General features: G+C 36.7%; 1 protein-coding gene across 1 annotated transcript; it reads right to left on the reverse strand.

Moving 5' to 3' along the window:
• Positions 1–8,914: 8,914 nt before the first annotated feature.
• On the reverse strand, positions 8,915–13,201 carry LOC149237231 (cysteine-rich receptor-like protein kinase 1). Its single transcript, XM_089372604.1, has 7 exons — positions 12,215–13,201; positions 11,425–11,592; positions 11,187–11,326; positions 10,874–11,084; positions 10,536–10,767; positions 9,865–10,009; positions 8,915–9,763 (listed from the first exon to the last, which is right to left on the reverse strand). Exons 1-7 carry the CDS (start codon positions 13,074–13,076, stop codon positions 9,389–9,391), a joined length of 2,133 nt encoding a protein of 710 aa, XP_089228730.1. The 5' UTR covers positions 13,077–13,201; the 3' UTR covers positions 8,915–9,388.
• Between the last annotated feature and the right edge of the window lie 856 nt (positions 13,202–14,057).

The raw sequence follows: 14,057 nt of genomic DNA on the forward strand, positions 1-14,057 counted from the left end.
AAACTACATCGAGGTTTTTGGACAGGACCCCATTTATTTGTAGGTCCACGAATTCATGATGTAACAACATTTTTTTATTTGCAAAGATACTAATACCATAGATCCACTTATGTTTAGAGAAATCTAAACCCTTTTTAGATATGGATGAAAATATATATGTTATTGGATATATAAACAAACACAGTTAGGTCATTTGAGCTTGTCTTGCCAATTAAGCCATGGGATGTTGTTGCTTTTCTGACCTGTATCACTAAAAATCTATCTTAATAATTTAGCTTCCTGTAAATTTTTCAATTAATGTTTTTGACATTTGTTTGTTTCCACGATGCCAAATATGAAGACTCAAAAGGTTTTAGAACTTGCAAAATTGGAGTTTAATATGTTTCACTCTTTACAACATCAAGAGTTAAAGCTTATCTCCCAGTAATGTGATGAATTATGTTTTCTGGTAATACATGCTTAGCACACAAACTAGGATATGCGTGGTCAATTGTAAAATAATGACCTTCCCTAGGCATCGTAAGCATATTGTGACTGTTCGTATTGATTGATAGCCATCTCACAACAATGGACTGAGCATAATGAAGAAATTTATTGTTGGAAAGTGCACTGGTTTCTTAACCATTTCCTTACTGTTCTTTTTGGGTTGAACATTGTGAGATAAGGGCAATTGGTTGCCTTCTTAAAAGTTCTTATTTTTTGTGTAGACAATATTCTTGTCTAGATGGCATAGCAATGTTGCAGATTCATATAGCAATGAGATGCTTTAAATGTGTGTCTTGGGTTTTGTGCAACAATCCTTGCATAGAGATGGCACATTTCTAATCTGTAGTGTAAGGGAGGTGCAATTATGTAGGAGTGTAGAGGGTGCATACTTGTGTTAACATGCATATGCGAATCTTAGTATCTTTCGTGTGTTTCCACCTTCAGTTAATTCCATTCTGCAGGTTGTTCAGATTTAGCAATTCCGGTTTGTCTTTTGTTACTGTTCAGTTTGGCTTTAAGTTTAGTTCAGTTTTGAGGGTGCATGCATGGTCCGTTTTTCAAATAGCGTACATCCTTAGGCTATCCAAGGTGCTTTTATGGGAGTTGTCTATTTCTAGATGAGAGCTTAGTTCTATAGGAGGCACCAGCAGATTTGCCTGATGTGTAGTTATCCATGGAGTTAGGGTGTACTAGGTGTTTTGAGTAGGGTTAGGATTTGACACAGTGAAACCAAGTTCTTATTGCACGTGTTTAGAGACATTATTTTACCTTATTCTGTTATCTGAGAAAGGAAATGTAGGGTGCGCCACTGTGTTGGTTAGTGAGTTTTGGTTTTGAGCTATTGCTGTGTATTAAATTCTTTCTATATTCAATAGAAGATGGATGTGTTTGAGAGTTAAGATATTTTATAGAAGTATGTGCTTGTAGGTAAGCTTACTTAGATCTAGGTTATTCTTTCAAAGTTGAAAAACTGCTTACAGTAGCCTGCTTTCTATGATCCTTGTTGACTGCAATGAATAATTAGATCTGAAGCATATTGCTACTGTGACTTAATAAATACCATAAGACAATAATAATAAGCCTAAGACCATTGCACATTGACCATAAGAGGCTAATAAAGTCATATGTTTTTCTGTTGGTGACTTTCCAAGTGTTTTTCTAAGGTCTGGTATATGTTTTCTGATATCTGAAATATTGTTTTCGAGATCTGGTGTACTTGTTTCAGTAGGAAGAAATCAATTTGCTAAGGTTTAATATCCATAAGAAATAACTTATCAGTCTTGGGAGCATCATTTTTAAGCTAATGGTGAAGTATTAAGTGATTTATTTTGTGAAATATTGTTCATCTTTGCAGTGGAAAAAGAAGCCCCAAGACATAATATGAATTGACATAACAATTTCAAAAGGGGAATAAGTATCTAAGTTATCATTGTAGCATCTTTTGTGGACTGATATCATCTCTCTTAAATATTTCAGAGGTTGGTGTATTTTTTGAGCCATTGGTTCCAAGTCTAACTATTATGTTTGCATCCATTGGGTGGCAGACTTCATTGGTTTCTCTTTTTGTATTTCTAGGTACTAACATTTCTTCCACTGTAATAAATAGTCTTTCAATGTTAATAATCATTTTTTTATAAGCATTTGTGCCTAGCTCGCATATAAAACCGCTTTACAACCAACCAAGCTATTGTTGGCTTTTCAATGTAGTGAATGCATAGAACCATAATGTTGTTAGCGTTTCAAAGCAATAAAACAACCTAGGTTGTAAGCCAGAATGTTTGTGTGACAAGAAAAAGACACAATCCATCCGAAATCCACATCATAATGTGGTTACAACCAAAAACATATGACACCCCTAGTCTTTAGGACCCTGAGAATCTTGTAAGATTTCTACATTATAATAGACTATAGATGTTCCTTCTAAAATGGATTTTGGCTACAATGTATCACACATTATGAAATAAAACAACCTAGGTTGTAAGCCAAAATGTTTCTGTGACAAGAAAAAGATACAGTCCATCCAAAATCCACATCACAATGTGGTTACAACCAAAAACATATGACACCCCTATTCTTTATGGCCCTGAGAATCTTGAGTGCCAAAACTCCCCAAGTTACCTTCTTGAGCAAAGTAGGTTGGCCTACCTTTCAAGGGTTGATTAGGAAATGGTTGATTGCTTCCATATGATTGACTCTAATTCGCAGCTTCCAACCATGGAGGTATTGAGTACCCATACCTCACATTTGCACTACTGACCCCTGCATTAAGTGGAGGTGTGTAATGAGCATACATAGAATTGACACCAACTCTAGTAGGAATAAGGCAAGTGGGTAAACCCTCAGTTTGATAGTGAGGCACTTGAATGTTTATGAGTTCTTGGAATAATGGTGTATTATCTACAATGGAGTCCAATGAGTTTGAAATAATCTTGGTTTCATCAGCGATTCTTGTATCATTGTCAACCATATTGATCATCCCTTGTTCCTTTTCAAGCATTTGTTGTGCCTTTCGTTTTTCCTTTTCCTGCCTTGTCATTTTCCTTTGTTGGTCCTTAACTTGCCTTGCTTTATCTCTTTCAATCCTTTCATCTACTCGACATTGTGCTGCAACAATCCTTGCTGCCTTCTTCTCCTTGAATAGATCCTTCTTTTTCTGTTTTAATTCTTGCATTTCAAATTTCTTTTTTTCAGACTCAACTAACAGGTTTATATAGTCCTCTGAGGTGAGTAACTATGAGCTTCAGCCCAGACGAAGACTACCCGGTGCACCTTGCTTTTTTTCATTGATACTCTCTCTACTGGTAGCTTTAGGAACCATCCAAGTGTCTTCTCCACCCCTCCCACTTGCATGTCATTGCTTGGTACTTTCCTTTCAGTATCTGTTGGAACTGATTGAACTATATCATTATCTTCATTTGATGCCTCATTATGTCCTTCATCTTCTTCCATTGATCTATTGTCCACAAAAAAATGAACAATTTCACTGTTCAACTCTGTTGGTTGTGAGGGCATGTTCATGCTTTCTTCATTGGTTGTCGAGACACTATGTGCATTCATATTGATCATTGCTTCTGCTAGCCATGAAGGTGGGGTTACTTGGCTTGGCAATGTCAATTGGTCATTGTCAACTGCATGTTCAACAATATCATTAACAATATCAGCAACAGGAATTTCATGTTCTTGATTTGGTGGAACGATCTCCATGTTACTGCAAATTTTTTCATTGTTATATTGTGTTTCACATACAGTTTCATCATCTTCATCATAAAAGTGTCCTTGAGACAGGGAAATCATATTACCAGTTGCAACAACATCAGCTTGGTCATCTACTTCTTGTACTTCAACACCTGTTTGGGCATTCCCTTCTTCTTGACCATCCACATGAAACGCTTGGCTACAACCAATATCATGCATAAGAGCATCATAGTTCAGTGGCCAGATTCATGTCCTCCTAAAGCCAACCTTGATATTTGATGGTGTCAAAGCCCTTTTAAAAGCTTTACTTGCAAGCTCTGTTAGCTCAAACCTTTTCACCTCAACCCCTGGATTCTTTGCCATCCATGCAGTGCGCTCCGACCTGAAATAGTTCTTGAAAGGGCCAAACACACTAACATCAAGGGGTTGCAGTCTGTGAGTGGTATGAGCTAGAAATGTCAACAGGTCGATGCCTAAATTGTTTTCTTCCTCAATTGTTTGTACAGCCATGTGGCTACCATGGCCATCTAATATCAAAAGGTGTCTGTTATTAGGCGAGACACCACCTGGTACCGATGCAGCAAAGTGAAAAAGCCAACTTAGAAACAGTTCTTTAGTCATCCATGCATGGGGATGTGCAGCCATGCATACACCTGGTTCACAGTTCTGTATATAGTTTTTCAGTTGATTTTTACCTTTGAATAGATAAAATCCTGAGATTGAAGTACCAATTGCATTGACACAACATAAAATAGTTATCCACTCCCTACTCTTGGGAAAAATCTTTGGCACATTTCGGCTCCCTCTCTTGGCAATTACCCGCATGCCACAATTCGTCCCTCCCTGTAAACTTGTTTCATCACAGTTCCATATATGGTCTGCTCCATAAGAATGTTTATCGTAAGCGTTAGAAAGTGTGTCATAGAACTTTTGCACAACTGCAGGGCGCAAATTTAATGCTCTGTCTCTGTCAAGGCCCTCAGCAGTACGCAATACAAGTTTTGGATGCCTTTTTTTAAACCAAAACCACCATTATTTACCAAGAAACCCATCTTTGAATTGGTTTGGCCTCCCTTGACAGATTTGAGCAACTGTTGATTTGAGTTGTATCAACTCTAGCCCATGTCCCAGTTGGGCCATCTCTTTACACCACTCAACCACCTCAGTCTCCTCCTCCTCAGTCATGACTATAAGAGGCCCTCTACGTTTTGTATGAGTCAGTCCATTTATCCAATAATGTATTGATGAGGGAGGAATACCATGTTTTTTTCAGATGCCCGAACTGAGTATCCATGAAACTCTATGTCGTCAATTTCAACTAACATTTGTTCTTTTTTGCATCCTCTTATAGCACTGATCTTTTTAGTTGAGCTTCCCCTTGGACTGTTGTTGATGGTGGTTTTGTGGCTGATGGTGTGTTAACATCAGTTGTTGTCACATGGTCATCCTCAACAATGTTCCCTGGTGCATTGTTGGCATTGACATCAATTGGCCTGTCATCATCAGACGATGTGCATCGCAGCTACGCACCCCTTGTCACTCTCCTGCCACTTCTCCTTGTACGAGAAGAGTAACTTACTTTTGCCATAGATGCAACAACTTGTAAAATTATTCCATGCATTTAGACATTAGAATATTTGTAAATTATGCTTTATTACTTCTGCAAAAATAATTTTCCTTTATTACAGGAAATTATCAACATGTATGTTACAGGAAATCGAATTGCATTACTTATGTTACAGGAAATTGAATTGCATTACTTATGTTACAAGAAATTGAATTGCATTACTTCGTAGTCTCTCATTGCAAATTACTTTGTAGTCTCTCAATCGCCTACCTGTTCATCAGTTTAGCAACTTTAATATGGGTTCAAGTGGGATTCTATGATAGTTGTTTCAAATATCATTTTCCATTTTTTTTTTGTTTGGCATTGCCAAAAATGTCTCAGTATTGCAACTTCTCCATTGCAATCCATGGCCACCATTCCAGGCATAAATTCTATGTTGGGAACAACTTGCAGCTGCGATGCGCCTTGTGGTCTCTCAATTGCCTTCCTATTCATCAATTTAGCAACTTTTATATGACCAATCACACAACTATGAAATTCTACATCCAATTTCAAAAGATTCTCTTTCTCAAGCTGTTGAAGTTTGGATATGGGAGCACCAGAAGTGATAAATCATATTAATATTGCACATCAATATGAATTCACATTTTCTAGCCTTCGATTTAATGCAAATCCTCTTTCCGCAGGGAACTTATCGAGCATTTCAATATTTTGGAGTTACTCTGAATATTTAGTATTTTTTTCATTCACACTGGATTTTTCCATGTATTCATCTGTTTTCATAATGAGTAAATGTTTAACTTTCATAGGGCAGTGTCAAAATTTTGCAAATGTCATTCCAAGTAAATCCATAGTTCATCAATTTAGAAACTTTTATATGGATTCAAGTAGGATTCTATGATAGTTGTTTCAAAATCCATAGTTCATCAATTTAGCAACTTTTATATGGATTCAAGTAGGATTCTATGATAGTTGTTTCAAATATCATTTTCCATTTTTTTTGTTGTTTGGCATTGCCAAAAATGTCTCAGTACTGCAACTTCTCGTGGATTTTCAAAATTTTACTTCGTTTTCCTGAAATAAGCAGTCAAAATTCACCTCTTAGGGCCACCTGCAAAAATTAGTTTTCACATTGATGGATTTACATTTTAATATTTTCTCTAGGTTTTGGATAGCACTCACAACCTCAAATGTCTAATATTCCTTATCTCACCAATATGGGAGAATATTCCCACAAAAAATGAAGGATGTGAGAATGGAATACCATATCAAGGTGTCCATGAAATACATGAATAACCAGGACCCATGATCACACCACAGAAATTTTGTTACTTTGATTAAGTAAAACATGCCACTTGCATGGAATATTTTTAATCTTCAATTTTGTGTTCATTGGGGAGACCATAGGTTTGATTTGGAAATAGTAGTTGAAGAGGAAATTTGCAAGCAACAATCTCAAGGAAGAATAAAAAGAGGCAATACCAAAATCTCAGAAGTGATGGAAACCAGGATAACTGTCAAGTAGTTTATCAATGTTTTGTTTTCCTCCTTTGACCATCTCAAAGCATGATTCCTTTGAGCCCATATCTCACTATAAAACACAACAAAGATAATGGCCCATGCCAATACCACAATGATTTTTGATACCATACTCATTCAAATTAGTGAAGTCTCTTTTGACGCTAAACTGTATTGTATTCCAGCATCAAGCAATGACTACCAAAAACATAGGCTTACCTATGTAATGAAGGCACTAAAGAGCCCTGTTGATGTGTCTATAGTTTATGATAAATTATAATCAATATTGTTTGCTCTTGTTCTCATCATTGTTGCCGCATGGTTATTAAATAAAATTTTGAATTTATTTTTGCTACAGTAGCATGGAACTCTTTTGAACCGCATCCCTATTATCTTCAAGAAAACCAAGAAAAACCTCCCTCAGAATATTTAGTTACTCTGAATATTTAGTATGGCCAAACAGATCATGTAAGAACTCTGATAAATGAAAATGGAACTGTAAGAACAATGACTTTCAACGGTTGTTTGTGAAACCATCCAGGTATCCTTCTAGCAGTTATGGCAAGACAGATCATGTAAAAAATCTGATAAATGAAAACAATGAAAACAGAACTGTAAGAAGAATGAGTTGTAATTCATATAACTAACCTGGATATATTGGCAATTGTTTTGTGATGTTGTCTTCAAGTTTGCTGAATGGTTTGAAAGCACAAGATGCAACTTCAATAGTGGGTGGACTTCTTTTATAGTTTTGGGCACTTGAACTTAATTGGTGGACATGGATGCACATGGATTGCAATGGCTTCATTTTGAATGTGTGGTATGGATTTAATTTGATGTGATCTAATGGTTGGGAATTGGTTATTTGTTGATCCATGTGCTTTGATCTGTTTTAATGAGAAATAGAGTGAGTTGGGTGTCATTTATTGCAGTTATTGGGTCTGGGTGACATTTATTGCACAAAGTGGGTTTAAATGTTATTGGGTTGGGTGTCATTTATTAAACATAGGGTGTTTAGTTGTTGAACAACACAGCGATTATGGCTGACATACATTCCCTTTTGTTATGTGCAAGTGGCATATTTATTTGGGATCCAAAGCTGCAGTTCTGATGAGTGGGGGTTGAAGTGACTGCTGCTTTCTACTTCTGGAATAGACCATTTTGGAAGCCTTTATGGTTTTAGCTGTTTTCTAGTTGGGTCAATATGGTTTGCAGTCTTAACTAGTAAAATACTATTTATGGACAGTTGTGGGCCCAGTCAATGTATGGGGAAATTTTGGACATAAATTAATACCTATTTATACTTAATTTTATTTATTTTTGTTTAAATATTGGTTTCAAAAGTCTCAATTTATGGTAGTTTGGTGGGACCAGTACTATATCAATTAGTAGTCCCTGCACAACATTAGGAATCTCTCCCCTAACACATTCATTTTTTCAACAATAAATCCACACTGCTTACCATCTGAAAAGGGATAAATTATACACTTTATGAAAATTATATAATATTTATTAATTCAAAAATAATACCGTACTATTTACCAACTTTAAAAGAAATGGAAAGTATCCACTTTAAGGGAATTATGTACCTTACCGACAACCGAAATTAGGTATAACAATCATTTGATACTAGTGCTATTGCTTCCAACTTGCTCTAATAAAAAATAGATAAACGGGTTCAATCAGTTTTGCACTTAGTCGCTTAGGTTGACTAGGTTCCAATTGTTTTGATACGTTTTTCGTTTTCAATGTTAGATAAACCGGTTCAATCAGTTTTGCACTTAGTCGCCAAGGTTGACTACGTTCCAATTGTTTTGATACGTTTTTCGTTTTCAATGTTAGAGAAAAAAATTGATAGAACGGAAAGAATGGAAAAATATTTCTCCACCTACCTTACTTAATAAATTATTCTTAATCTTAATCCCATTCCCAACCTCACTTCTTCCCATAAAAATTTAAGCCATTTATGAAGAGATTTGAACCAAATTTGAATCATGAAAATTATGCTCACATAAAACAAAATACAATTCAACAAATATACATTAATGGATTTTTCAATAATTTTATGCCCATAAAAAAAACTATAATATTATTTATAAAAAATAATGTACATTTATAAATACCAGTGGCATTTTGACTGCTCTAGCAACCCAAAAAAACATAAAACTATTATGCTAATCATTAAAAAAAAAAATATCTTGCATGCATTCGGTCAGGCTGTAACCATTTTACATTTCCATTTTGATAACCGTGTAAAAAATAAACTACCTTTTTATTCAACAAACTAATTTATATATAACCTGCAAGTGCAACTGGACAATTTGGCTGTGAAGGTCGCTTTCAGTTCCACCCTTTAAAATGGCTAACAATTTGGCTTTAAAGGTCGCTTTCAGTTCCACCATTTAAAAAGGCTAATAACTGGACTTTGAAGGTATTGGAAACCTGTAATGTGATGGTGTTTTGTTCAAGCATACAATTCTTTCAGCTTATGCATCCCAATGGATTTAGATGACTCTCAGTGCTATACTGATTCCCCGATTTAAAGATCATTCCAACATAATAGAGAAGACAAAATAACGTCCAACGAAGACAAAGATAATACTGAGAGGCAATGCTTAAACGTCATCTCGGTTCCAGAATGCTTGATGAAGGGTCAGCATCTCCAGGTTGGGTATGGGAAGGTCTCGTTGAAGAAGTCGCTGCACTGCTTGATGTTGTATCTGGCTCCTCCTTAATTCTAGGGCGTTTAACTTGGTCGTGTATCCCCACCACACAATCCAGATCTATGAAAGCAGGTTTTGTGGGCGAAGGAAGATTTTCTCGCTCTTTTGTGAGCATCAACACCACCTGCGACATTAAAGGCCGCAACGCTGCAGCTGCTTGCGTACACAAAAGACCAACTGTAATGGCTCTAATTCCGTCCTCCCCTGCATAGCTGCCCTTCAACGCGGGATCGATAAGTTCTAAAGCTCTCTCTGCTTTATACAGTCTCCATGTCTGGTAATTGACAAAACATTTCACTTGTGTTAGCAAAGGGGCATAACGTTGTAGAGATCAGAGAAAAACTCTAGTGCAAGATGAGATCACATGAGCCATACTCTTTCGATGAGAAACTCCGTATCATGAACCAAACTCTGACTCTTTCTTCCGCTGATAATTTCAAGTACAAGTACTCCAAAACCAAATACATCTACTTTCTCTGTTAGTTGTCCGTGTAAGGCGTACTCTGGGGCCATGTAACCTCTGCAAGTGTCATCATCTACAATGAAATCTCTATATCTTCACCCTCTCAGAAAACCATGACCCGTTTTCTACATATAATCGATCAACGTTTTGCCATTTTTCTTAAATGCCGTTACTGAAATCTAAATTTGGAGAAATTGAGAATCAAATTGATTGCAATAGCAGATGGATTTCATATATGGATTTTGCAATCTCTAAATCTCTACTCCATTATAATGATACAATTTATATTCAATTTCATCCAGCAAAATAATGTTAACAGGATATGTTTTTAATCTCCCAGTTAACTGTAAAAAATAAAGGCAAAAAGAGTTGAAGTTCTGTGGATTGCAGATTTTTTAATATCTTGAAACCTCCCCACCCCCACAAACCAGAAAATTTCAGAATATTCTCTAAATCTACTGGCCAAAAAATTTGCACGCTATCCAACTGTTATTAAGATATGTTGCACCTCGTAGTCGGTTTATGTACTGTAATTCATTAAGGAATTAGTATTAAAGAGATTAACAGTAGAGAAAATTCTTACAAAGTTCCTGCAACGTTCGTGCTCACGTGGCTCTTATCTTCCGGAAAGAATCTGGCTAACCCAAAATCTGCTATTTTTGGTCTATATTTACCATCCAGTAAAATATTACTTGCTTTAATATCTCTGTGGATGATTGGAATCTCAGATTCCTCGTGAAGATATGTTAGCCCACGTGCAGTTCCAACCATTATTTCATACCTCTCTTTCCAGCCAAGTAAATGATCTTTTGCATCTGCAAACCAACACAGGAAAAAGCATATATTAGTAACCTACATGTACAAACTCAAATAAATCCGGGATAGATGCAGTGATTATGTAGTTAATGGGGTAGAAGGAACCGAATAGAATCTTGTCCAGACTACTGTGCTGGAGGTATTCGTAAACCAGTAGCCTTTCTGAGCTTTCAATGGAGCAACCAAGCAATTTCACAAGGTTCTTGTGCTGAAAATGGCTGATGACGTTTGCTTCATTCAGAAATTGAGCATCTCCTTGCCTTGAACCCATATGCAATCGTTTAACTGCAACCTGTCTGCCATCAGGTAAAACCCCCTGCACATCAACGCAATTCGAAATTAATCTCATTTTCCATATGATCAATTGGAGCTGCTATTTTCAAATATCTATGTCAAAGCACTGATCATAAGCGCTCACTTTAAAGACGGACCCAAAACCTCCCTCGCCGAGCTTGTTACTTGCATTAAAATTGGAAGTAGCTTCCCTCAGAATTTTGTAGTTGAAAATGAATTCCGAGTTCGATATACTGAGCGGGAAGTTAGATTCTCCCGTGTCATCTGCGCAAATAATTGCAGAGCTTCAATATATCTTGGTAAACAAATAGGTGAACAGTTTACAAGATGCAAGATAATCATCGTATCTGAAGTCCTTAAACCTGAATATGTAGCTGCAGTTTCAGGACCTCTGGTTGTAGGATACTGTTCCGGACGTTTACGACAAGAGAAACCATTCCGCTTCAGAATGAGTATGGCAGCAATAAATCCAAGTATACCGCCGACTATTACGCCCAGAGCTATCCCATACACCCTAGTGTTATTTTGTCCTGCAAATAATTTGCACAAATATTCTCAGCAAATTTGTGAGTTAGTTCCCCAGAATTTCTGCTGACCTCTTATCCAAAAGAGGTTTAAAGATGGGTCTGGTAAGATCTTTTATGCAGTTTTTGAAAACCATGTCATGATCAAAGATGAGGGTATTTCTGTTTTTTCCTTTTTATGTAGATGTCAAAACATAAAATGACAATAACTTTTTCTTTTTTTAATTTCTATGCTCCCTTTTTGTATGGACACCGAAAGAAGAGGTAACCAATTCTTGAATCTGGAAGAAGAAAGTGAAACAAAGAGTATAAAATAGAAAAACATGGATTTCCAGAGGTGATGGAAGACAAGATATGCAGAGTTTCATAGGAGATAAAAAGACAGAAAATAGGTTATTTATATGGGTAGTCTAATGTATTTGGGCTGGGAAGAAGAATACCATAAAATTTGAAATACATGATATTTTTACTTCCTCTTTTATCTACCCATAGAATTTGAAATACATGATATTTTTACTTTAATTTTTCTAATGAAATGAAGTGTTTTTTTCGTCTGAAAAAAGGTTCTCCAGAATTAAACCACTATATTACTTATCATTGTTCGTCAACTAGGTGAGGATTAATATACCGGAGGATACGCTTATACTGGAGCGTACGCGAGGACTTTCTGCTGGCCGTGGCCGTGGCCGTGGCGGGATAACGGAAGTGTTGAAAAATTCATAAACCTCGTAACGTAAATAGCAGTTCTCAGATCCGAATTGTGCCCCAAGAGCTCCAGGTTGGCATGCAAAAATATCTTCTATGGCATAAGTCAGGCACGATCCGCAGCTTGTCCGGGACAGATCTCTCCAGCATTGTGCTAAGCTGTAGATATTCTTCGTTAAACCAGAGGGGACACTGACGGAATCGGCAGCGAAAAAGTTGGGGCTCTGTTGTGCTTCAGCGGTACTATTCGAGAGCAGGGCTTTCACAGCAGTTGTGAACTGTTGTGGCTGACTGCTGTTCCCACTATTGCAGAGAATATTTATTTGCGCATCCTTCGTACTTTGAATATCGTTGTAAAAATTATGATTGTCGTAACGCAAGAAGCAGCCGTCTAATTGAATGAATCCAGAAGTGTTGTGGCATCGCTGAACAAGATTTGCTTTAGCCGTGGATGCGCACTGTTTGCAATCGGAAGAATCTAAATCTCCCCTGCACTGGACAAGCCCGTAAACAGTACTATTGCTGTTTGTCCCCTGAGCAACAATACTAGAGGTATTGAATCCGCTGGCATAAACATTTTTCACCAGTGAATCCAAAACCTTGTTTAGATTAAGCTGAAACGCGCTACCGTTTCTATATGTATAATTGGTACAATTGCCCCAAACGGTAGAAATCTCCGGATCAGCTGCTGCGAAGCGCATTCCCGTACACAGACAGATTATAAGTAACACGCTGCCAGTTACTGAATTCATCTTCGTCCCCGCCCAGGTGCTACCAGAAGGCATGGCATTGAAAAGGCAGATGTTGTGATCCAATTGCCTTATAATGTTGAAGTTATAGCATTAATTTTCAGATTCATTTTCCAAAACCCAATCAATACCGGATAAAACAGCTGCTAAGGACTCTTACCAGCCGGCCATGGAAATTAAGGGCGTAGAATACTGTCACGAAAAAGAAACTTAGTAGCGTGTCAAACTTGCCTGCTGTAGGAAAATCTTATGTTGTGGTTTGTGCGTGACCGGGTGTCTGTTTCTGACCGACTTACTCTGACCCGATGCCTCCTCCACATGTTTAGATAATACATACTGGTTTCATTGCGGCCAAATCAAATTTTGTGACAGCAAAGTCATATTTTTTTATTTGAAATAGTTTAGTCTTTGTCAGTTAACAGCTCCGGGAAAATGGCCGGTTGTGACGCGATAAGGGTGTAAGTTTTCATATGTTGACAAATTTCTAATGAGTTGTCGGATGGGAGTCAATTTTTAGAAATGTAGAATGGTTGGATTGAAGGGTAGAGACACCAAATTGGAATGGTATCGAACCATCTTAAATGGGAATATTTTATTGTAAATCAATTTTAAGTTTTAAATAAATCAATTTTGAGTTTGAATAAAATAAAAACACATCTACCAGGTTTGAAAGTTTGTAATAATTCTAATCAAATACCAGGTTTGAAAGTTTGTAATAATTCTAATCAAATATCTATCAATAGGATTGCAACATCTTTACATCAGCCAGACATTGCACCTTCGGGATGGTTAGTGACATAATGTTATAAAACCAAATCACCTTTGGCAACCGAATCTACACTGGTATATAATACTGTAATTTTTTTTGTATAAATTCGGCTTAGTGTAACGAGGCAGAGGAGTTGCTCAGAAAATTATGGAAAATTTCGTTATATTTAGCGAAAATTTGGCAAGGATTTTTGTAAATCGAAGTTATAGTTGTTAAACTTCAAAATTTGGATTTTTGTAAATCGAAGT

Source organism: Pinus tabuliformis, chromosome 8 (assembly GCF_031772625.1).
Source record: "Pinus tabuliformis cultivar Carrire ecotype Pingquan chromosome 8, CPIR1, whole genome shotgun sequence".
Taxonomy (NCBI): domain Eukaryota; kingdom Viridiplantae; phylum Streptophyta; class Pinopsida; order Pinales; family Pinaceae; genus Pinus; species Pinus tabuliformis.

Bases quoted from the DNA above. Each gene is read 5' to 3' on its own strand.
- LOC149237231 (XM_089372604.1), bottom strand. From the start codon at position 13,076: ATGCCTTCTGGTAGCACCTGGGCGGGGACGAAGATGAATTCAGTAACT. The intron at 11,593-12,214 runs GTATATTAATCC...AATTATTTGCAG, and splicing joins CAGTATAAGCGTATCCTCCG to GACAAAATAACACTAGGGTG. The intron at 10,010-10,535 runs GTAAGAATTTTC...TGACACTTGCAG, and splicing joins ACGAACGTTGCAGGAACTTT to AGGTTACATGGCCCCAGAGT.